Source organism: Monomorium pharaonis, chromosome 5, assembly GCF_013373865.1.
Source record: "Monomorium pharaonis isolate MP-MQ-018 chromosome 5, ASM1337386v2, whole genome shotgun sequence".
In the NCBI taxonomy this organism is placed as follows: domain Eukaryota; kingdom Metazoa; phylum Arthropoda; class Insecta; order Hymenoptera; family Formicidae; genus Monomorium; species Monomorium pharaonis.
In genome coordinates this window covers 22,948,369-22,971,314 of record NC_050471.1, presented here as the reverse complement: position 1 = coordinate 22,971,314, position 22,946 = coordinate 22,948,369, and the positions used below count along the sequence as shown (strand labels likewise).

General features: G+C 33.8%; 2 protein-coding genes across 5 annotated transcripts; one reads left to right on the top strand and one right to left on the bottom strand.

Annotated features, from left to right (window-relative positions):
* Window positions 1-602: 602 nt before the first annotated feature.
* Window positions 603-11,122, top strand: LOC105831314 (IST1 homolog). Of its 2 annotated transcripts, XM_036287341.1 has the most exons (7): window positions 603-720; window positions 6,713-6,745; window positions 7,083-7,408; window positions 8,995-9,439; window positions 9,588-9,722; window positions 9,794-9,847; window positions 10,013-10,192. In XM_036287341.1, the coding sequence occupies exons 3-7, from the start codon at window positions 7,140-7,142 to the stop codon at window positions 10,190-10,192; spliced, it is 1,083 nt and encodes a 360-aa protein (XP_036143234.1). In that variant the 5' UTR covers window positions 603-720; window positions 6,713-6,745; window positions 7,083-7,139. The 2 variants fall into 2 exon arrangements, with proteins under 2 accessions (XP_036143234.1, XP_036143235.1); XM_036287342.1 differs by lacking the exons at window positions 603-720; window positions 6,713-6,745 and having other exon boundaries at window positions 7,140-7,408; window positions 10,013-11,122.
* Window positions 11,015-22,857, bottom strand: LOC105831315 (odorant-binding protein 59a). Of its 3 annotated transcripts, none has more exons than XM_012671358.3 (6): window positions 22,770-22,857; window positions 13,447-13,712; window positions 13,104-13,299; window positions 11,982-12,017; window positions 11,726-11,917; window positions 11,015-11,225 (listed from the first exon to the last, which is right to left on the bottom strand). In XM_012671358.3, the coding sequence occupies exons 1-6, from the start codon at window positions 22,830-22,832 to the stop codon at window positions 11,202-11,204; spliced, it is 777 nt and encodes a 258-aa protein (XP_012526812.1). In that variant the 5' UTR covers window positions 22,833-22,857; the 3' UTR covers window positions 11,015-11,201. The 3 variants fall into 3 exon arrangements, with proteins under 3 accessions (XP_012526812.1, XP_036143237.1, XP_012526811.1); XM_036287344.1 differs by lacking the exon at window positions 22,770-22,857 and adding an exon at window positions 14,318-14,583; XM_012671357.3 differs by lacking the exon at window positions 22,770-22,857 and adding an exon at window positions 14,071-14,285.
* Window positions 22,858-22,946: the final 89 nt, after the last annotated feature.

The window sequence follows — 22,946 nt, the reverse complement described above, 5'->3', positions numbered from 1 at the left end:
CATTTGATACGCGTATCAAATAGTAAATAACTAGTGAATGTGTTTAATCATTGGCTGATCAGCTTAAATTCACTACTTGATACGCGTATCAAATGCACGATGTAAACTAGGCCAATTTACACCAAGCACTTGGTACGCGTATCAAATAGTAAATAACTAGTGAATGTGTTTAATCATTGGCTGATCAGTTTAAATTCACTACTTGATACGCGTACCAAGTGCTCGTGTAAACTAGAGCTATTATACAATCTGAGGCCCGATTCTCGAACTCGTACGAAAAAAAATTGCTTACAAAGATAACACTGTGCATTCATTAAGTGGTACATAATTTAGAATCTAAAAGATGCATGCCAATCAATGAATGCACAGTATTACTTTCGTATGTAAAAATTTTTTGTAACAGCTACTAATTGTAACAGCTCAAGGCCCAAATAGAACACCATAGGACCAAGTAGGCTCGAACCTGTCGTACTGCTCGTATCATTGTATGTGTGGCGCTTCTTTCCTTCTAGAAAACGGACGGAGTGGTGGAAATTTCCAACACGAAAAGACAGAATATATGAGAATATATTTCTCCATTAATACAAGCTCAATGGTCAAGCGTCAGCATGAAAAGGCTCCTTTATATATCTTCGCTTGCGTACCCTGGGAGTCCATCGTCCATGCATGAAACGGAACGCACCAAAAAAAAACTTGGGACGGAAATTGTCATTCTTAAAAATAGTAAAGACAGTCGCATGTGAGAGCGCGTGGTGATCGGACGGGAGAGGTGTGATAGCTTACAAACGGCGCCACGCAATTTAGTAGAAATACGACCAGCCCTTATCAGGGCTAAAAGAGAGGTGATAAAATCCCTGAAAAGGGTAATAAAGCCTAAAAAAGAGAAAGTGTCACGAAAATCCGACACGTTTAAAGGATTGGAAAGAAGTGTGCTCAAGTTCCCGGTAAAGAGAATAGAACTTTCGAGAATGAAGCCTGCGCAAGCGCCGCGGAACAAAGAGAACAAAGACAAGGAGGATGAGAACACCGCGAAACGCGGCAATACTAAAAGCGAAGAAATAGAAGCTAAAGCAAAGAGCTCAATAGTGAAAAGTGATCTATCTAAAGAAAGTGTAGAAAAAATAATAGGTGTGAGCCCAAGTAAGGAGGAAAAAATAGATCTAACCTATAGTGATAATAGCAGTAACGAGGACCGCATGGATGTGGAATCTGAGGAAAGGCGAAAGAATAAGAAAAGTGCCGGAAAAAGAAAGAGGCAAGACAAAGAAGAAAAAAAAGAACAGGAAGAAATAAAACAAAGGAAAATTCGAGCAATAGAAGATACAGGAAAAAGTGACGAAATGAATACAACAACCGATTCAATATCATCAAGAGACGATGAACTACATCAAACGGCTCTAGATACAACAGCATCGTCCACTACGTACTTTACAGACGATGAACCAAAAAAAGAAACAGTTTATTGTAGAAACGGTAAGATCCTGTATAATTATGGAGGACACGATCCACAAGCAAACAAAAAAGAAGAAAAAAACTTTAAGGCAGGACATAAAGGGGACTGCGTAATATCGGTAAGACTTAGGCAAGAAAGTATGGAAAAACGAGGTAAGATTAATTGCTTTAAAATTCTCAATACATTAGCAAAAGAAGACATAAAGCCAGAAACCTTTATAAAAACCGGATTTAGAACTGCTGATTTACACTACCTTGGCATTGATAAGGCAAACAAAGTAATTCGTAAGATTGAAAAAATAAAAGAGCTTGAGTTCAGCGTACTCGAGAGGAATACTGCAATCAAGGGCGTAGTAACTGATTGGGGTGACAAAGTCGAGGATCTAGCCATTGCTATAGATCATAGAGAGGATATACAAAAGATGGAAAAGTTAATATCGCGAAGGTACAACAACATAGAGAAAAAAATGGAAAGTATTGTAACCAACAATATAATAATCACATTTAGAGGCAACATGATGCCTAGATTCCTCTCTCTGTACGGGGGACTAGTTAGAATTAAGATAAGACCATACATCCTGGACGTAAAACAGTGCTTTAAGTGTTACAGGTTTGGCCACGTGCAGGCTGTTTGTAGAGAAAAAGAAAAAGTATGCATTATATGTGGAGACAGATTCCATGGGACCTGCGACAAAACACCAAAATGTAAAAACTGTGGCGAGGCTCACAAGGCAAATAGTAAACTATGCTGTGAATTCATACATCAAAGAAATGTTCTAAGACACGCTGCGGAGAAAAACATCTCGATCACTGAAGCAAAACAGGAATTGGGACAGAAATCCACAAGGTATCGTGATGCACTCATAAGTGACAAAGCAGGAACAAGCATGAGTGATGCATACATAACAGGAGGAAAAGCTGCAATAATGAAAAGCAAAGAGAGACAAATAAGACAACAGGCAACAACAAGTGGCAAGACCATTAACATTCAGAGACAAAAAATCAAGGAAAGTGAATACAAACAATGGATAGAAGAAGAGAGAAAAGAAGATGAAAACAGATATTGGATAAGCCAAAGAACCAAAAATAAAAGAGACAATAATAATAGTGCAAGACAGGCAAATGCCTATGAAGAAGAAGAAAAGGAAAAGGACAATGTGCACACTGAAGAGCCAAAAGACAAAGAAATCGCTGTTAAGAGCATAAGACAAGTCATTCAACGGAATGAACAAAACGAGTATTTCTTGCTTGCGCTAAAAGAAGTAATTGAGGTATTGCATGGTGAAATCAACAAAGTGATAGAAGAAAGAAAACAAAAAGAGGATAAGCAAAAGGACCGAGAAGAATGGACCTAGTCGTATGGAATGCCAGAGGCATTAGAGGAAAAATACCTGAACTAAATAACCTAATTAACGAAATTGACATTCTATGCGTAACAGAATCAAAACTAAAGGAAGAGGATAAATTACACATGCAAGGTTATAACATAGAAAGAACAAACAGGAGGAATAATTCTAATATTGGTGCAGGAGGAACAGCCATCATCATCAGAAATAGTATCAAGTACCAAAGACTGCAGCTCAGGAATACTCCTAGACTATGTGAAGTTACGGCAGTAAGAATAAATAATATTAAACATAAAGAGACCCTTACCATAATTGTTTTGTACCGACAACCAGGACACCAAATGATTAAAAAGGAGTGGAGTCAATTCATGGATCAATTTAAAAAGGTAAGAAACCTTATTATTACAGGAGATTTTAATGCCCACAATACTGCTTGGAACTGTAGAAACACAGACAACAATGGAACAATACTTGCGGATGCTGTGTGGGAAGCTGATTTATATGTTATAAACACAAATACCAAAAGTTACATGGGATCACATGACAAGTCAAGGTCAAACTTGGATCTGGTTATTGTATCAACAAATCTGATAGATAAAACGGATCACCAGCAAGTAAGTGATACATGGAGCTCGGACCACCATCCCATCAGCGTCAAAATTAACATGATAACAGAGTACTACAGAAAAAAGACTAATAGAATAACCAAAAAATACATGAACTGGAAAAAATATAAGGAAGTTCTATTGACATGGTATAATGAAAAAATGAAAGACTGGGAGAAGAAAGATACACAACAAGTTTACAATCTACTTATAGAAGGTTTGAAATATGGCGTAGAAAATAAAAAAGGTAAGAGTATCAAACAAAAAGAACCAAGTATAGGATTTCTTAATAACAGAAGAGACAAGAAAGCTAGCCAAAAACCCTGGTGGAATGAGGATTGTAAAAAATGCATAGAAGCAAGAAAAAGTGCTCTAAAACAATTTTACAAGACACAATCGCTAAAAGATTTCATAGAATTTCAAAAAGCAAAGGCACAAGCAAAGAAAACTATCAATCAAACAAAGAGAAACAATTTCCATGCCTTTATAGAAAGTATAAATAAAAATATTGGCATGACATATGTTTGGAATAAATTGAGAATACTAAGGAACCCAAAAAAGACAGTGAATTGGAATAAGTGGCAAACCAAAGACAGAAACGCAACAATTGTTAAGAAAATTCAAGAATACGCACTGCCATGGGCACCTACTAAGAAAATAAACAAAATAACAGTACACGAAGAAACAGACCTCAACAAAGAAATAAAAGTGGAAGAGGTAAGAAGAGCTATTAAAAAAGCAAAGGGAAGCTCAGCTCCCGGGCTGGATCACATAGAATACAAAATGTTGAAAGAATTGCCAGAAGTATATGAATCAATCATCTCACATATTTTCAACCAAATATTTGAAGGTAGTATGGAAATCCCGGAAGACTGGAAAAAATTTCAAGTCATCTTTATTGATAAACAGGATAAGGAAGACGTGAGGCCGATCTCACTGTCGTCATGCATGAGGAAACTGTATGAGAGAATTATTAATGAAAGATTGAACTGGTGGGCTGAAACAAACAATATATTTGATAAACAGCAATCTGGTTTTAGGAAAGGCAAATCATGTCAAGCCAATCTAACGAAGCTGAGCACACACATTAACACGCAACTGTTAAAGAACCAAAACACCATGGTTGCTTTTATAGATATCACGGCAGCATATGACAATGTACTATACGACGTTATGATCCAGAAGCTACAGAAAGAAAGATGCCCCAGCAAAATAATAAACAGCATAAATGACTTACTTTACGAAAGAGAAGTGGAATTCATTACAGAATATAAAGAGACAACACACAAAAAAATATACAAAGGCTTACCTCAAGGAGCTGTGTTGAGCCCAATTCTGTATAATATATATACAAACAATATTAGCCAAAACATACCAAAGGAGGTGAAGCAGGTACAATTTGCAGATGATGTGGCTGTGTACTGTAGTGAAAGATTCCTCACCACAAGAATTATGCTTATCGAGAGTGCTCTCGAAGACTTACAAGAAGCATTAGATGACTTAGGTTTAGAAATAAACCCCAAGAAAACAAAAATAATGGAATTCAACAAAAAGGGAATAATAAACAACTCAGTGTCAATTAAATACAAGAAGCAAAGAATAAAATTACAATCAGAAGTAAAATTTCTCGGAATATGGTTAGATAGCAAGATGCAGTTTATAAAGCACTGCAATGTAATGAGAGACAAGGCAAGAAGAGTAAATAATGTCCTAAAATATGCCAACAAAGTATCAAGAGGCATGGAAGTTAATACAGCCTTATTACTATACAAAAGTTTAGTAAGATCATCCATAGAATATGGTATTACAATATATATGCCTACAAACAATGAAGACGCTACAAACAAAATTGAGAAAGCACAATATATGGGAATAAGAACTGCAATGGGTTACAGAAATAGCACCCCAACGAATGTCATGCTGGCAGAAGCAAAAGTAATGACAATGACAAACAGAGCAAAACTGTTAGCAAGAAACTATTGGATAAAAATGATAGGACAAGATACTACAGAGAAAGACAGTGAGATAACGGAAATCGAAACACTAGTCAAAGAAGAACTGAGACAGAAAACAAACACCCCATGGAAGAAAGATAGTATCCTTGTGGAGGCATGGAACCGAGTCAAGAAGGATGCAGAAATACTAGGTAAAAACGTAAGAAATGAGCTGTATCAAATGAACTACTGGGATCTAACAAACAAAGTTAATATAGAAATGGATATAGGAGAAAAGTACAAAGAAAAGAAGAAAGTAAATGATCAAGAAATAATACAAGAAATACAGAACAAACATGGATTAAAAGAAAAGGACACAATAAGAATATTCACTGATGGTTCTAAAATAGAAGACAAGCCCTCGGTTGGTAGTGCCTTCCTTATAGAAAACGAAGAAATGGGATACTTTATGAGCCTGAACACCACAGCCACAGTTTTTACAGCAGAAGCATGCGCTATTGCCAAAGCCTTAGAATGGATAGTACACAAGAAAGTCAATAAAGATATCTTAGTTCTCACAGACAGCTTGAGCACACTTAAGGCCCTGAATAATAACGAAATCACCCCATGCGTAAACAACTACATCCTAGAGATTAGAAAATGGCATTTTAAAATAATAAAAGATTACAACAGAAAAGTAGTAATTGCCTGGATTCCAGCACACAAAGGTATCTGGGGAAATGAAGAGGTAGATAAATTAGCAAAAGAAGCTACAGAAGAAACGCACACAAAAGAGCTTAAATTACCTGGCAAAGATCTAAAAAACAAATACATAGAAGAACTAATACAAAAGAACAACAGATATCTAGAGACACAAGCGAGTTTCAAGGGAAAATTCTACTTTGAAAACTTCTACAGAAGCAATGAAAGGAGCCCATGGTTCAAAGGAACAGACATCCCAAGAAGAGCTGTAGTTCTATACAATAGGTTAAGATCCAACCACTATAACCTAAATTCAAGCTTGGCGCGGAAAGGCTACATCAAGGACACTAGATGTCAGTGCGGTAACGAGAGAGAAGATATAGACCATCTCATATTCAACTGTCACACCTATGACGAAGCAAGAATAGGAATGAACCTAACCGAACAACTGAATAAAGTAGGAGCCAGCAGCCCGGACAGCGTCTGGAATTGGTTGAAAAGAGAGGAACTGAGCACACTCAAGATAATATACGAATTTATTAAAAAAATAGGAAGAATAATATAAAAAAAGAGGGAGGCGAGGTAGCAACCTTGCTTAGCTAAGAGACATACGTGTCATATATCTGCATAAGATCAGACACAATAAACCTCCAAAAAAAAAAAAAAAAAAAAAATAGTAAAGAGGTTATGCCTTTTTCATCAAAAGGTATATTAAATTAATTTTATTTGCGCTTTTGATAATTAATTGTTTTATTGTAAAAAAATATGTAATTTAAAATTGAATCAACGATCTTGATGTCACAAATTTTGCAACGCGCTTTCTTAATAATAATAGAAATTTATAAATGCAAAAGTAATAATACATTTTTATATCAACGAAATCAGACAAAAATATCTGAACTGATATAATTATCAATATCGGTTGCTATAATTGGTTCTTATCTGATTGTATTAGTTTTCAAGCGTACATATTAAATTTTGAATGTTAAATTTTAATCAATTAGAAATCAAAATTATAACATAAACTGACGAATTTTTAACAGAAGAAACAAGAGAAACATAGCTGGTGACATACAAATAGAAATACTGGTCAGTGAAGGATGTTTTCGAGTGGCCCAAACTATACTAAGTTGAAGACACATTTGCGTTTAGCGATCAACCGATTGAAATTGTTAGAAAAGAAGAAAACAGAGCTGGCGCAGAAAGCACGTCGTGAGATCGCTGATTTCATTGCCGCCGGTAAAACGGAACGTGCTAAGATCAGAGTAGAACACATTATCCGTGAAGATTATATGGTAGAGGCAATGGAGCTGTTAGAGATGTACTGTGATCTGCTGTTGGCACGTTTTGGTCTCGTCCAACAAATGAAGTCAGTATATATTGTTATTGGAAATTTCTCTAGATCACTTAAGTCGGTATTTATAGTTGAGTCTTATATTTAAATATTCTTATATTAAATATTATATTTAAGATCACCTTAGATCAGGCTTGTCCAAACTCAGCTTGCGAGCCAAACGCGCTTCTTACTCTCTATTTTCTTGAGAGAGTGAGATGGAGAGTAAACAAAAAAGGATAGATGCTTTAGCAACAAAAGGATAGGCACTTTAATATCTATTCTTGTTTTATTCATTCTTCATCTCACTCTATTGAGAAGGTGGAGAGGTGGAAGTGCATACGAATTGTGAACCGAGTTTGGACAGACCTGTCTTAGATACTGTCATAACATGTCATGAACCAATCACAAGAATCATATTACCATCTTAAGACATTACTTAAGATAATTTTAAAATAAAATTTGACTAAAAATACTGAATTTCCTTTATTTATAAAATAGCAGCATTATATAAATTGTATAAGTAATGTTTTTGTTATGTATTTGTAATTTGTCAAATCTGAGAGTGCGGGAGTGACACGGAAATGTAACAATATGTACAAGAATGCAATTAATGCGACTGGGCACGCCAAGTTTTTGCTTCACTATCTGTTATCATTGATAATATTTCTCTCTTTCTCTCTCTCTCTATTTTTCAAATAATTTTTTAATAAATTTTTATAAGATTTCTCTAAGTCTTTTTTAAAAATATAGTTGACTAATTTTATTAATCTCGTACTTATTTTTTAATGTGTTTATGTACTTGACACATCTTTTTTATCTTTGTGAAGTTTTTGATAGAATTTCACTTCTTTTTGTGAAATTCATAGTTCATCAAGATAATATTGTTTCTTCTTTGTATTACGTAATTTTATTTAAATTGATTTATTTATTACTAGCTATGCCCTGCCACGCGTTGCTGTGGCTCTCTACTCTTATGCTACGTTTTTTTCAAATTTTCTTTGCTTTTGTTGTTTAACTTTCAAGAGCCTTGCTTTACTGTTGCTCTTTTTATTTTATTTTTGAATAAGCATTTATCTATCTTTAATAAATCTAATATTCATTTATTCACATACTTCTAACTTACTTCATTTATTCATTGCCTTTGGCACTGTATTCAATTAATTTGTTTCCCGGTATATCCAAAATCAAACTCCATAAGAACACTCCTATTTTCGAATGTAACATTGTGTCAAAATTTCAAATCCTGCCATTGATTCTAAATTGTCATATACACGCTAAAAGAAACATTCTCAAATTAAAGGCTTGCATTTATGAAACGATCAGTAATAAATCTAATATTCATTTATTCGCGTACTTCTAACTAAATTCAATACAACGTTGTATCAAAATTACAAAAAAATATTTAAAAAATATTGTTTAAAATTAAATTATGGCCATCATTTTTGAAACACACGTATTTCCAAAATCAGACCCCATAAGAACACTCCCGGTTACGAATACAACATTGTGTCAAAATTTCAAAGCAATCGGTAAAAAACTTACGGAGATCTTAGATGAGTAACAATTTATGTATATCTAATTTATACATAATTCTAATTTATTATTTATTATCTTGTTAGAAACCTTGATGATGGTCTGGCAGAAGCTATATCAACCATTCTTTGGGCGGCGCCTCGCATTCAAACAGATGTGCAGGAAATCAAGGTGATAGCAGACATCTTGACATCCAAATACGGTAAACAGTATACGGAAGCATGTCGAGAGGAAGCAATTCAAACTATATCAGAGAAACTAAAGCACAAAATGAGCGTGCAATCGCCGTCAAAATTACTCGTGGAGAAATATCTAATAGAAATCGCTAAGAATTACAATGTGGAATATGAGCCAGATCCACAAGTAATGGCAGAAGCCCAGGATGCGATGTTAATAGACATAGGAGTCAATGGAGGAGAATCAAGGAATAATTTAGACACAGCCAGCGGAGGTGGAATTCCACATCCTCCTGGCTTTATAGGTTTTCCACAGGCACCTCTGCTACCAAATCCTGGATTCCATTCGAGCATGGTAATTTAAATTTCTCTTATTTTTACAAAAGAATACTTTTTATTAATTTTAGTTGGCAAGTTTAATTTGTGAAATTATTCAAAAATGTTTTTAGTTTTTTATTATTGCATTAAGGATAATATGAATAATATCATTTAATGAATTTTAGGTGTCAGAAAAAGATACTTTAGGATTCGTATCTCCGACATCTCCACCTTCTGTTGAAAAAGATCAAAATACTTCTTTCAATCCCACTGTATTTTCGTACAACATACCCCTGGACAATGCTAATTCGAACAAACCCGTAAGTAATTTTTGTTTATTACAAAAAAATAATAAAATATATTTAGTTTTAATATTTGAAAAATTAATTAGGAAGATCTACCACCACCGTATCGGCCTGATTTTCCACCTGATTTAAACAAACAGGTACAACTGCAAAGTTCTCATCTTCCTAATCTTTTTGCAGAATAATTATTAAAATGATTGAAATAAATATATTCAATATCATGTTTGTCTAAAACAAAAATGTTTTCATGGATATTATATGTATTATATTAAATCATATAATACACAATTATTTTCCATATATAGTCAGATGAGAAACCGAAACCTCAGCCAAGGTCTAAAATATCAATGAATAACGATCAGCTTCCGGATCTGCCAGCAGTGCCGACAGAAAACAATGATTCGCCTGCGAATCCATCCGTGAATGATGACATTGATTTTGACGATTTGATGAAACGATTCGAGGACCTAAAGAAGAGGAAGTAACCAAGAATATTATAAAAACAATAAAACACGTTATTTTTTGTTTTTACTCGCGGGACGATACTGTATTTGATAGTGCCTTCTGCAAAAAAGAGTCTATACTTAGTTCAGCGAGAGACGCTGCTCGGAGTGCCATATAATGGCGGATAAAAAGGTTGGAGTGGGGAGAACGTACCATCTAAAGCCTTCGGCACACGATACGATTTTTCATACTAGATCGCATACGAGGCATCTTAATACATGTCCCGATTGGCTCGGATGATTATGTCACCAATCGTAAGCCAATGAGGATACGTAGTAAGATGCCTCGTATGCGATCTAGCATGAAAAATCGTATCGTGTGCCGAAGACTTTACTTGATACCGTATAAATGGCGCACGGCTATTATCTCACTACAGTACTGTCATTTCATTAATATTATTTCATTCATAATATTCATTAATATTAATATCATTAATATTCCAGGCTTCTGCCATTGTTAATTTAAACAAATATTAGAATAAAAATTTACTCGTATTATGAAACTGAGCCGTTCGATGGTATTTAACTATCAACATGCCAAATATTCCGATCTTGCGTTATTTGTTGCTAGCACTGGCAATCAACGCGAGCAGTAACATGGTATGCTGGAGGTTGCCCCTGTGCAAATCGGACGAAAACTCGTCTACTCCAAGCGATGTCTCTTGCTGAACCAAGTATAGAAAATTCAAGTCTATTATATGCTTTTGCCATGAAGAAAATAAACATCTATAGTTATGCTGTATTCGCAAATCAAGTATGTATAAATTGTTATAATATTAATATTATTAACATACAACACGTTAATTTAATTTAAATATTTTTATGATTATTACATGTGCACTACAATGTTTTATAATAAGTGTATACATATATAATAATATATCTATTCAAGTCACACTTTTATGAGAATGATTAATTCTTCCTGTTTTTATTTCTTCTTGTTTCTTCTTTTCACAAAAATTATTATATAGGTAAGATGTTTATAACGTTATTAATTATTCCAATCTTCGCATCTCTGTGTGTGAAAAAAGAGATTATGTTAATTATAAAAAATATTAGAATTTTTTACATTTTTGAAATTTATTTTCTTATAATTTTTTGAAATGCCAAATCCTTCAAATCATTATTTTACTAAAGAGAGAAAATTTCAACTTTTAAATGTAGAGAATTAAACTTTACTTCAAAATTTATTCTATGAAAAGATTCTATGAGATTTTAAGATGATTAAATAAAAGTAACTTCTGGTTTCCATGCATGTGTTTCCATTATAACATCAAACATGCATCTCTATAGGTTTGCTTTTTATTCCTGCACTGCTGCGCTAGTGCAATAAGTTAGAATGAGAAAGAAATAACTTATTGCACCAATGCAGCAGTGCAGGAATAAAAAACAAACTTTAGGTTACTCCAGTTGAATCACATGCTTCTTTTAAACGCGCGTATTTGATGCATATTATAACGCGCAGTAAAGTGCATGGAAACAAGTGTAATTCTATTAATAAATTTGTATGCGTACCTCTTTTCCTTTCTCAATCAAACAGGTTATGAGATTTTCTGAGAAATAACATTTGTTCCTTATATCTGAATCCAAATAATGAAAACATTCTATAACAGCTTCCTCTATGAAGTCTTGTAATTCTGGATTGTGTATGTTACGCGTCAAAAACTGAATGATCGAAACTTGCTCAGGAAATCCCCTTTGATCCACCTATTAAAATCAGAGTTGAAAAAACTATCCTCTAATTAAGATTTGATATTACCTATGTATTTACCATATTTAATTCGTTGAAGAAGCACTGCGTGATGCACTATAAGTTCAAATAATATTTCATTAATGTAAATTATCATTAAACATATTAAAAATATGTATAGAATATACGTATATTGGCGCAAAACAAATTTATATTGCAATGAAAAAATCATGATCTACAATCTGAAGACCATAATTTGAAGGAAAAATGGAAAAAAATAAAAAAATATATTTTTCTAGATTTTGACCTTCTGAATACAATAAAATTATTTAAAAAGTTGTGGAGTTTCGGTCGTTTATCACGTAGATTACCAATATTACATAATCTTTCGATGGATGCATTAGCAAACCTATATTAAATTTAATAAATAACTTTTTTTTTAATTTCAGAGAATATTATAATAATTTTACATCAGATAATTAGTCGATAATTGAAAACTGAATTATAAAAATATGTCATAATATATCATATGAAATTCAAGATATAAAAAGTAACGATAAAAGTAAACTATTAAATTCGTTACTATTGCAAAAATGTAACTACGTTACTATTACAGTTACAGAAAAAAAGTAATATTGTTATCAGTTTATAAAAAAAAAATAACGATTCTGTGACTAAGTAATACGTTATTTCCCAATTTTTTTGTCAAGTCAGGATTCGAATGACTTCATTTCTCAGAGATATTAACCGTCGTTCATTATTCGTTAAAAAATTATTAATAAAAAACGTTTTATAATCGAAATAAATTTTCAATTTTCCACGCAAAGTAAGATTCACTCCACACTACTTTTTACGTTTACGATGCGAAACGAGGTCTTGTTAATTGTTCGATTCCACATAGATGTTCAACTTTTATTTGTACAGTTTATTTTGCACTATAAGTAGGAGGGGTATGAAAACTCAATATGGAACTCAATATAATCTAATTTTCAAATGCAACAAATTTGGTTTCTGTTATAAAACATTTTTTGTTAATAACTCATCTTAGTAACTTTTTAGCAAATAATGAGTGACGGCTAATACTTTTCAGAAGTTACTGAAGGTTATGATTTTGACAATGTATGTCTAGGTCAAGGTCATCGAAAATGGCTCCATTTTTATATTAAATAATTACTATTAGAAATCTATTAAGATATATCTCACGGTTTGTTCTTGTTGCTTATCATAGTTCCCAGAGTTACCATTATATATCTGATCGTAGCTCGGTCTGCCAGTTCCGTCAAAATAATTAAAATTGTTACTGCCATGAGAAGGATATTGAGCGTTTCCCCAATTTTTATTTGTATAACTGACAGAATAGCGTCGATTGTTACCATTTCTCTGATCATTTCCACGATTCCTTAAATATTTTATTGACATTAGTTATTGTGAAATTAATAATGTCAATCATAGTGTGCTAGTTATTTTATTTTTAATATTATTTAATTATATATATATATAATATATAATTTATGGATTCGATGATTATTCCATCATGTTTCGCTACCGATTCTCATTAGCATTTTTCCACTGCGTGATGGAGTACTTGCTACCGCCACTTATGAAGAACCTTGTACCAAACAAATCTACGTTTGAAGAATCATCATTATCGTCTTTATTTGTTGAAGAGTTGCTATAATTATCATCATCATCATCACCATCATCATCATCATCATCATCATCATCATCAGTTGTAGATCGTTTTTTGCAAATCTGCATGATCTTCCGGTATTGATCGTCCGTCTGTTGAACACCTGTTCTGCATTTTAATGACTGTAATTATAAAAAACTTGCTAAATCAAGAAATTTATTATTATGTGTATTTAGTTTAAGTATTTACACTCATTATCAGTTACTTTTTTAAATAATAGAGTTATAAAAAATAATTAAAATAAAAATTTATTGTGTTCAAAAAATATGTACAATAAATTATAGGCATAAACAGTTAAAAAAAATTGTTTTTTTGTTTTAATGACAATTTTCTTAAAAGACATTTTGTTTTTGTTTATATTTGAAAATAACGCAACAATAATAACATGTTGTGAGTGTGATGCACTCACACCAAGAATGTCGCAAGCGATAAAGGTGTCGAGTGACATCTCGCGCATGCAACACCGCCCGGCTTACATACCGAGCGTCGCACCGGGCAATGCACCCGATGCCTAATAAACAATATCCAAAATCTCCTGATTTTGGGTGGAATCTGCATAGCCAGCAATTGTTGGCTAAGCAAGTGCACTGACTAAAGGCCAGTGACCGTGGAAGTACTCTCCCCGGTCATACACCAAAAATTGGTGTATATAAACACCGACGTAAAGAAACGAGCGGGCTTACTTGCGTACCATACAGCGACGAACCTGTGTCGCTCGATATAATACCTTTTTATTGTGTATGCTTGATCGCTGCCGTACTGGTAGGTAGTGGGTTTACAGCATTAGCAGAGTGGAACAAGGTTAGATAATTGGTGAACACAGTTTATTGCGTCGTATAAACTTATATTACTATAACGTGTGCACGAGACGCTGGTCATACGAGGAGAGAGTCTTGAGAAGAAACCTTGCAGTAGGATTGAGTCACATGGCTAGATACGCAAGGCAGGTTCGCATGAGCCACCAATCGGCTTCGATCGCGCATGAGAACGGGTCATGCGCGTATACTCTTAATATTAATAGGAACATATATAACACTCCCCTCACTAAAAGAAAAATACAAAAGTAACTTATTTCTTTTTTGGAAGAACATAATCATCGAATCGCTTAGGTAATCTAGGAATTCGTGAGGAGCGCGTACACACTATAGCAGATGTAGGGGTTTCAGCTGTAGGTGCTGCTATTGTAGGTTCAATCACTGGTTCTTGGAAAGGTTTAGGTGTAGAGGTAACTATAACGGAACCAGTAGGAGTTGAGTACAAAGAGTTAGGAGTAAGATCGGAATATGATGGAGTGGATGGTGTTTCATTTCCGTTTGAATTTCCAGCAAAACTGAAAGAACTTGAATTTGTGTTTAAATCGCTCGGCGCATTTACAATTAATGGACTTGTGTTAGCGCTTGGTGTAAGTGTAGTTTCATTTGTAACATTGTTTCGCACACTTGTATTTGTGTGAATACTAGTATTTGGTGTAATTATTTCATTGTCCGGAGTGTGACATTCAATTTGAATATAATCTTCATCGCGCACTGGTGTGTTTTCGCCTATCAGTCGCATCTGATTTACATGTCTTTTCCAAAAACGGCCGTCGTCAAGACGGATATTGTAATGTAAATCGCCTAATCGATTTATAATTGTACCAAAAAGCCATTTAGCTTTGCCTGTGTAGTTTCGGCAACTAACTCTCTTCCCCTCCTTGAAATCAAATGGAGGTTCATGTTGCATTGTATGTGTAGTAACAAGTGGTTTAAGTAAATCGAGGCGTGTTCTGACTTTTCGTGAAAATAACGCTTCAGCTGGAGAGATTCCTGTTTTCGTGTGTGGTGTATTTCGGTATTGAATAAGTAAATTTTGTAATGCTGGTTCGATATTCGCATGTGTAGCTTTCATTCGTTTGAGTGCATTTTTTAGAGTTTGAACATATCTTTCCGCCTGACCGTTAGTTGCAGGGTGGTACGGAGCTGTAAGTTTCTGTGTAATTCCATTATTTTTTAAAAATTGCGTAAATTCTTTAGAAGTAAAAGTTTTCGCGTTATCGGATACGAAATATTGAGGTAAACCATGGGTACAGAAAATTTGTCTGCATAATTTAATAGTGATGTCTGAAGTAATATTTTTCACTACATGGATTTCCGGCCATTTGGTGTGGGCGTCCACAAGTATGAAAAAGTAATGATTTAAAAATGGCCCTGCAAAGTCTGCGTGAACTCTTTCGAAGGGCGTATTTGTAGGTTCCCAAATATGGTTAGTAACTTTAGGAGGGTTATTTTTGTAAGTATTACAATTAAAGCAATTTTTTGAAATGTACTCGATATCTTTATCGATATTGTTCCACCAGACGTGTTCTCTGGCTAAGTGTTTCATACGTACAATGCCAAAGTGTCCTGAATGTAATTCAGTTAGTATTTGTTTTCGTAGAATGTATGGGATAACTACTCTTGATCCTCTAAAAATAATATTATTAGATAAAGTAAATTCTTCAATGGGAATTGTATAGAATTTATTATTTTTGTATAAATTGTGTCCGTATTTAATAGATTTAAGTAGTTTAGATAGCTCCCTATCTTTAGCTGTAGCTTTTGCGACTTGTTCAGCGGTAACAGGTAAAGTTTCAAAAACAGAGCTATAAAACTCGTCGACTAAGTCACATTCATTTTTATTATTTGAAGAAATTGGCAATCTAGATAAACAATCAGCATTAGCATGCTTTTCTGATTGTCTGTACTGTATATTGAAATTGAAACTTTGCAAAAAGATAGCATAATGTTGCATTCTTGATGCTGTGAAAATTGGTAAGCCTTTTGTAGGTGAGAAAATTTGCGTTAATGGACGATGATCCGTAATAAGTGTGAATTTAGAGCCGTGCAAGTATTGGTAAAATTTTTTTATACCAAAAATAATAGCGTATGCTTCTTTGTCTATTTGTGAATAATTTTGTTGTACTTTCGTAAGTGTTTGAGATGCGTATTGAATTGCCCGTTCCGTACCGTCGGGATACACGTGCGATAATACGGCACCGACACCGTAAGGACTTGCATCTGTAGCAAGAGTAATGGGTAATTTCGGATCGAAATGAACAAGGCATTTAGGACTAATAAAAGCTTGTTTTGCTGATTCAAAAGCTTTTTTGCATTCGATAGACCAATAAAACTTAGTATTTTTTTGTAAAAGTTTATTTAATGGTTGTAAAATTTCGCTAAGATTTGGTATAAACCTATCGTAGTAATGGATCATGCCGAGAAAGCTACGTAATTCGGTTAAATTAGTAGGGCTAGGCATATTATTGATTGCTTCTATTTTATCTGGTGCTTTATGTACACCATTTCTATCTATTATGTATCCGCAGTAATGAATTTTATCCGTAAAGAATTGACTTTTATTGACATTTATCCGTATATTATATTTTTGCAAACGTAGAAAAACTTCTCGTAATTTATTGAAATGATCTTCAGGATTTCTTCCCGATACGCGTATATCATCTAGAAAAACTATTACGCCCGGAATGTCTTTTAAAATATTCTCTATCGTACGTTGCCAAATCGCGGGGGCGGATGCAACGCCATACATTAGGCGTGTAGGCCTATAAAGTCCTTTATGTGTATTGAGTGTAAGTAATTCACGGTCCTCCGGCCGTACTTCTAATTGTAAATAGGCTTGCAATAAGTCAATTTTAGAAAATATTGTGCCACCTGCCATTGATGCTAATAATTCATCAGGCGTCGGCAAGGGATGCTCGTCTATCTTTAAATTTGGGTTGATGGTAACACTATAATCACCGCAAATTCGTACCGTACCGTTTTTTTTTAAAACGGGGACAATGGGCGTAGCCCAGTCCGAATAATCGATTTTTTGAAGGATTCCTGCTTGAGTAAGATCGTCAAGAGTTTTCTCAACTTTTTCACGTAAACGAAATGGAACCACTCTTGGTTTATGAAAAATTGGTGTAATATTCTTCTTTAAATTAATACGAGCTTGAATATTAGAAATTTTAGCAATTGATTGATCTGTTAGATCTTTGAACTCATTAAGTAAAAATTTTAATTGTGTGTTATTGTTCGAAGGTTTAATCGTATGTATGGATTGTAATTCGCCAAGTAATTTCTGTATGCCTGAGTGTTCTTTTAATTGTCGTATCCATTCTCGACCGAGAAGCGATTCCCGATTTTCTTTTGTAATGTATAAATTTAATTTACGCAGAAACTTACCGCTCTTAACATTTACAGTAATGTAACCAATAACGTCTATTTGAGTTTTGCAATATGATACTAAATTTATGTCAGTAGGATAAATTGTTGAATTCGCGAACAATCTTCGTGCTTTATTTCTAGACATTAACGTAACCACTGCGCCGCTATCGATTTCGAAACGGACTTTCTTATCGTTTACATTTAACGTTGTGTAGATTTTATCTCTGTAATTTGTATGTTCATTCACGCGTAATACACTGTGTGCGGTATTTGACGAATTGGTATTAATTGAATTTGTCGCGAATGATTTTGATTTACATACTTTTTTAATGTGTCCTGCTTTCCCGCACTTAGAACACGTAATCGAACGATCCATTGTACAATCATTTGCATAATGGTCCTTGCCACAACGGTAACAAACGACATTTTGTGAATTATTTGGTTTCGCATGCATTTTACTGTCTTTATTTTTGCTTGGATAAAAAGGTTTCTTAGACTTATCTCTAGGTACTGGCTTCTTCGTAGAATGTCCTATTTTGACGATGGCTTCCTCCCCTCGACATTGCTTGGTTCCTTTCTCTGAGAGTTCCATTGCTGTCGCTGTTTGTATTGCTTTTTCCAGGGTGAGGTCCTTTGTTTCCAGCAGTCGATTTTGGATGCGTTTATTCCTTAATCCAAGAATAAAATAGTTGCGTATTCCTGTGTTAGTGTAGTCTCCCATCTTGCAATTAATGGAAAGCCTTTGCAACGCCGCCAAAAAGTCTTGTACTGATTCTCCTTCTTGTTGTTTGCGCTGCATCAATTTAAAGTTTTCAGCTACTTCTAACGTTTCCGGTTCATAAAATTCTTGTAGCAGTTTTGTGATGTCATTGAACGTTTTTGCATATGGATCTTCCGGTGCAAGACGGTTAGATAGCATTTTGAATGCTGCTGTACCAACAAAATGCAACAGGTACGGGACTTTTTTATTTTCTGCTATCTCGAAGATTCCAAGTGCACCTTTGAACCGTTTCAGCCATTGTGTCCACGTGATTTCGTTTGGATCGAAAGGATCAATATTAAATGCAATTGGTATTTGCTGTGCCATTGTAAATTTAATTTATTTCACGAACGTGAAACTTTATCTTGATTTTCTTCACGTATATGTAAAAAGAATTTGAATGTTCCCGTTTAGCACATGTATATGCATGTACAGTCGGTGTCAATAATGCAAGGATGATGCAATCGAATGTTCTCAACGGCACTTGCAACTGGCACCCGGCACGTGCTTGCCTGGACCCCGCACGCACTGCAGAATGTTCTCGCGCCTTTTCCACGCATAAAGAATTCCCCTTGCATGTAAGTTCTGCTTTTGCTATTCTCGATCCTCGTCGCCACTATTGTGTATGCTTGATCGCTGCCGTACTGGTAGGTAGTGGGTTTACAGCATTAGCAGAGTGGAACAAGGTTAGATAATTGGTGAACACAGTTTATTGCGTCGTATAAACTTATATTACTATAACGTGTGCACGAGACGCTGGTCATACGAGGAGAGAGTCTTGAGAAGAAACCTTGCAGTAGGATTGAGTCACATGGCTAGATACGCAAGGCAGGTTCGCATGAGCCACCAATCGGCTTCGATCGCGCATGAGAACGGGTCATGCGCGTATACTCTTAATATTAATAGGAACATATATAACACTTTTGTACGGGTTTATTAACGAATTGTTGTAACTTGTAAGTTGAGAGAAAATATAGTGTTAATCTACTATAGGCATTATCTCTGTGAAACCTGATCCGAGGAGTTATGGCAGCGATCCCCAATACTGTGTCTCAAAACCCACGGGGCACAACAAAATTTTTTCTAATTCATTATTTAAAATAGATAATTAATATAAAACAAATGTTTAATAAATATTAAATAAACATTATTTGTACAATAATCGCTAATAATGTAAAAATATTTAAAAAACGTTTAAGAATTATTGTGTGTTCATTGGGATATTATTTCTCGTATATTCTTAAAATTTCCTTTTGAATTATGCAATCTAAATACTTTTTAATGCTTAAGGTTTATTTTTAGGTCAAAAAATGTAACGTCACCAAAAATGACGAAATAATTTCTATATTTTGATTATCATACTGTGAATATATACAATACATAATATACTATAAAGAATATTCTTATATCTTCTATAATATATATTATTATTCTGCAGCCGCGAGTAGTTCGCGAGATCGCTGCTAGAGGCAAGAGTGCGGCGCTTCTCCTTTTCGTGAGAAAACGTACACCAAAAAGCTCATAAAAGAAAACTACTCACAGCGACAAATTATCTCCCGGTGTGTGCAGTGAGCTCAATAGGCTTACCTAACAGCAAAGTATAGTATCAGTTTTTTCATTAAAAAAGTCATATTTATTTTAAATATTTTCATAAATGTTTATCATAATTTTTTTTATACCCGACAAACTCGGACATAAAAATATGTACAAAATATTTATCATAAATATTTTTCCTTCTTATAAATATTTTATAAATATTTTGTGCTATCTGGGATGTACCATGCATATTTTATCATCGGTTCTACGTTGATACTAATGATATTCTTGGTATTTGCTGCAAAATATTCTCAGTATATTTTCTACGAAGTAGAAAAAGGCGGAAATAGGAATCTACTCAGTATGTTCTCAATAAATAGTAGCACGTATCTCGAATATTCTCAGAATTTACGCAATGTACTGCTGCAATATCCTTTAAACATTCTTGGTATCATGTATGGAATGTTCATCGTGAACATCCATGCCTCTCCTAAATTATAAGTACTAAATGCTTTTGGAAATGGCAAATCAATTTCTTCCTGTCTTTCTTGTTATAACGTTTTATAAATGGCGTACGCCAGCAACTGTAGAGAGGATAGTGGAGGCATTAACTATTTGACCGAATAATTACGACATAAAGTGAGACATAACTCTCCATTGTTTAATACTGATTTGAACAATACTTCTCGCTTACTGTTTATTATTATAACCGATCTTGAAACTTCGTAGATAGGAAATTGAGTTTATTAACTGTATCATACAAAAAAATTCAATATGAGTTGACTTTAATACTTTCGATGGAATTTTCATTGTAATAACATGTAATGATTTTATAATCGCTGTTATAAATTGTACGTGTATAAATCACTATTCAGTTGATAACATTGACAACTTTAGCATTCCTTTAAGTTAGTTAATTTTAAATAAACTAATTTTAATTTTACAATAAAAATTTTTATCTAAAAATAACTAGTTATTTTTGAAACACATAAACTTTACCTTGTGTGTTTTCCAGCAAAATACAGTGTAACACAGTGTCCATTAGTGTGAGAAAGAACATATTAGTGGTGTGTTTCATTCACACTAGTGGACACTGTGTTACACTGTGTCTTGCTGGAAAGCACACCTTATTAATTAATTTTTCTTTTCTAAATTAAAAATTTACTTACATATAAAAAAAAACGGTCTTATGTTAAAAAACATTATTTTATATAAATATAATTTACAAAGAAAATGAATTTATTTGATTCATATTCTAATTGTTTTGTTATTTAAATAATTTAATTTTTAAGAATTGTTTTAACACAAAGTAATATCTTTAAAATTAATTTTGATTTAACCCTTTCATACCCTCGTGAAATGAGCAACTAGTACAAATAAGATAAACATGACTACGAATTTTTTAAATCGCTGATTACGAATATAAGAAATCTTTGATTCAAATATTATAATATCTGACAGTGACTATAAAATTATATTAAATCTATACTTCTGCTTTTTTTCCCTTCCCAGTGACGGCCATATTTAACTCCTTCATTTCGAATTCTACAAATCTGATACCAGATTCGTAATTATATAGCGATCTTAAAAATATAATTGAATATACTTTCAGTATATATATATTCAGTATATATTCAATATACTACACTAAAAAGTATCAATTTTTCAAAGTTTTACCCTTCACAGTCGGCTATATTCATCGACATATAGAATGGACTGAGCATTGCTATAGGTTAGCGCGCGCCTGCTTTAGAGTGAGAGGTACTACACCTGAGGCCTATGTTTGTCTCTTTTGCAAGCTTCTGATTTGTTATTTCGTCCTCCTCCATTCACGGAGGAGGACGAAATAACAAATCAGAAGCTTGCAAAAGAGACAAACATAGGCCTCAGGTGTAGTACCTCTCACTCTAAAGCAGGCGCGCGCTTGCCCATCGCAATGCTCAGTCCATTCTATATGTCGATGGCTATATTGAATCCGCCATTTTTACATTTCACAAATCTGATGCTAGTTTGTAATTATTTAATTTTTTCCGAAAGATTTAATCTCTTTAAAAATTTCACCTATTTTTTAAAACAAATATTTATTAATTAACATGGTTTTTACTTTTTTATTAATCGGTTCACCGATGGGCCGAAATCAACGTTTTGTGCCAAAACTCGTAAGAGTTAATAATTACGTATTTTATATGAAAGTTTACTTAAACATAGGAGTATCGAGGTTCATGCAAATCTGTTGAAAATTGGAAGAGATATTCATAATGCGCATATACCAATGCAGAATTACCCGTCGGGAATTTTTTTCTGCGCATATATGCGGCATTATCAGTGAACCGGTTAATAGTCAGGACTCTCTTAAAGAACTTGAGCCAAAGAACATGTCAAAATATTAATATTTAAGAAAGTTATGATTTTTTTTCCAAGTGGGACTTATATGTCCCGGAGGCGTGAAAGAGTTAATCTACGTTTATTTAATCTTTATTAAACTTTTAATTGAATTGGTTTTTTGATCATACAACTTTTAACCTAGAGAGAGAGAGAGAGAGAGAGAGAGAGAGAGAGAGAGAGAGAGAGAGAGAGAGAGAGAGAGAGAGAGAGAGAGAGAGAGAGAGAGAGATGACTATATTAATTTTATAAACTATTAACATTAATTAACTTAGTTTTAAAAAAGGATTAACTTACCTGACTTTGCCACTACTTACATTTACTGATTCTATCAGTAGCAAACAAAGACTGCACAGAATAACAAGAATCAATCTAGTCATTATTTTATGTAGGCTTTATCCTTCTGAATAAATCACCTCATTTTTTCCACACATATTTATGCAGTAGCATTAAAAAATGCTTCATGGTATCACAAACAAATGAGACAAGTTGAC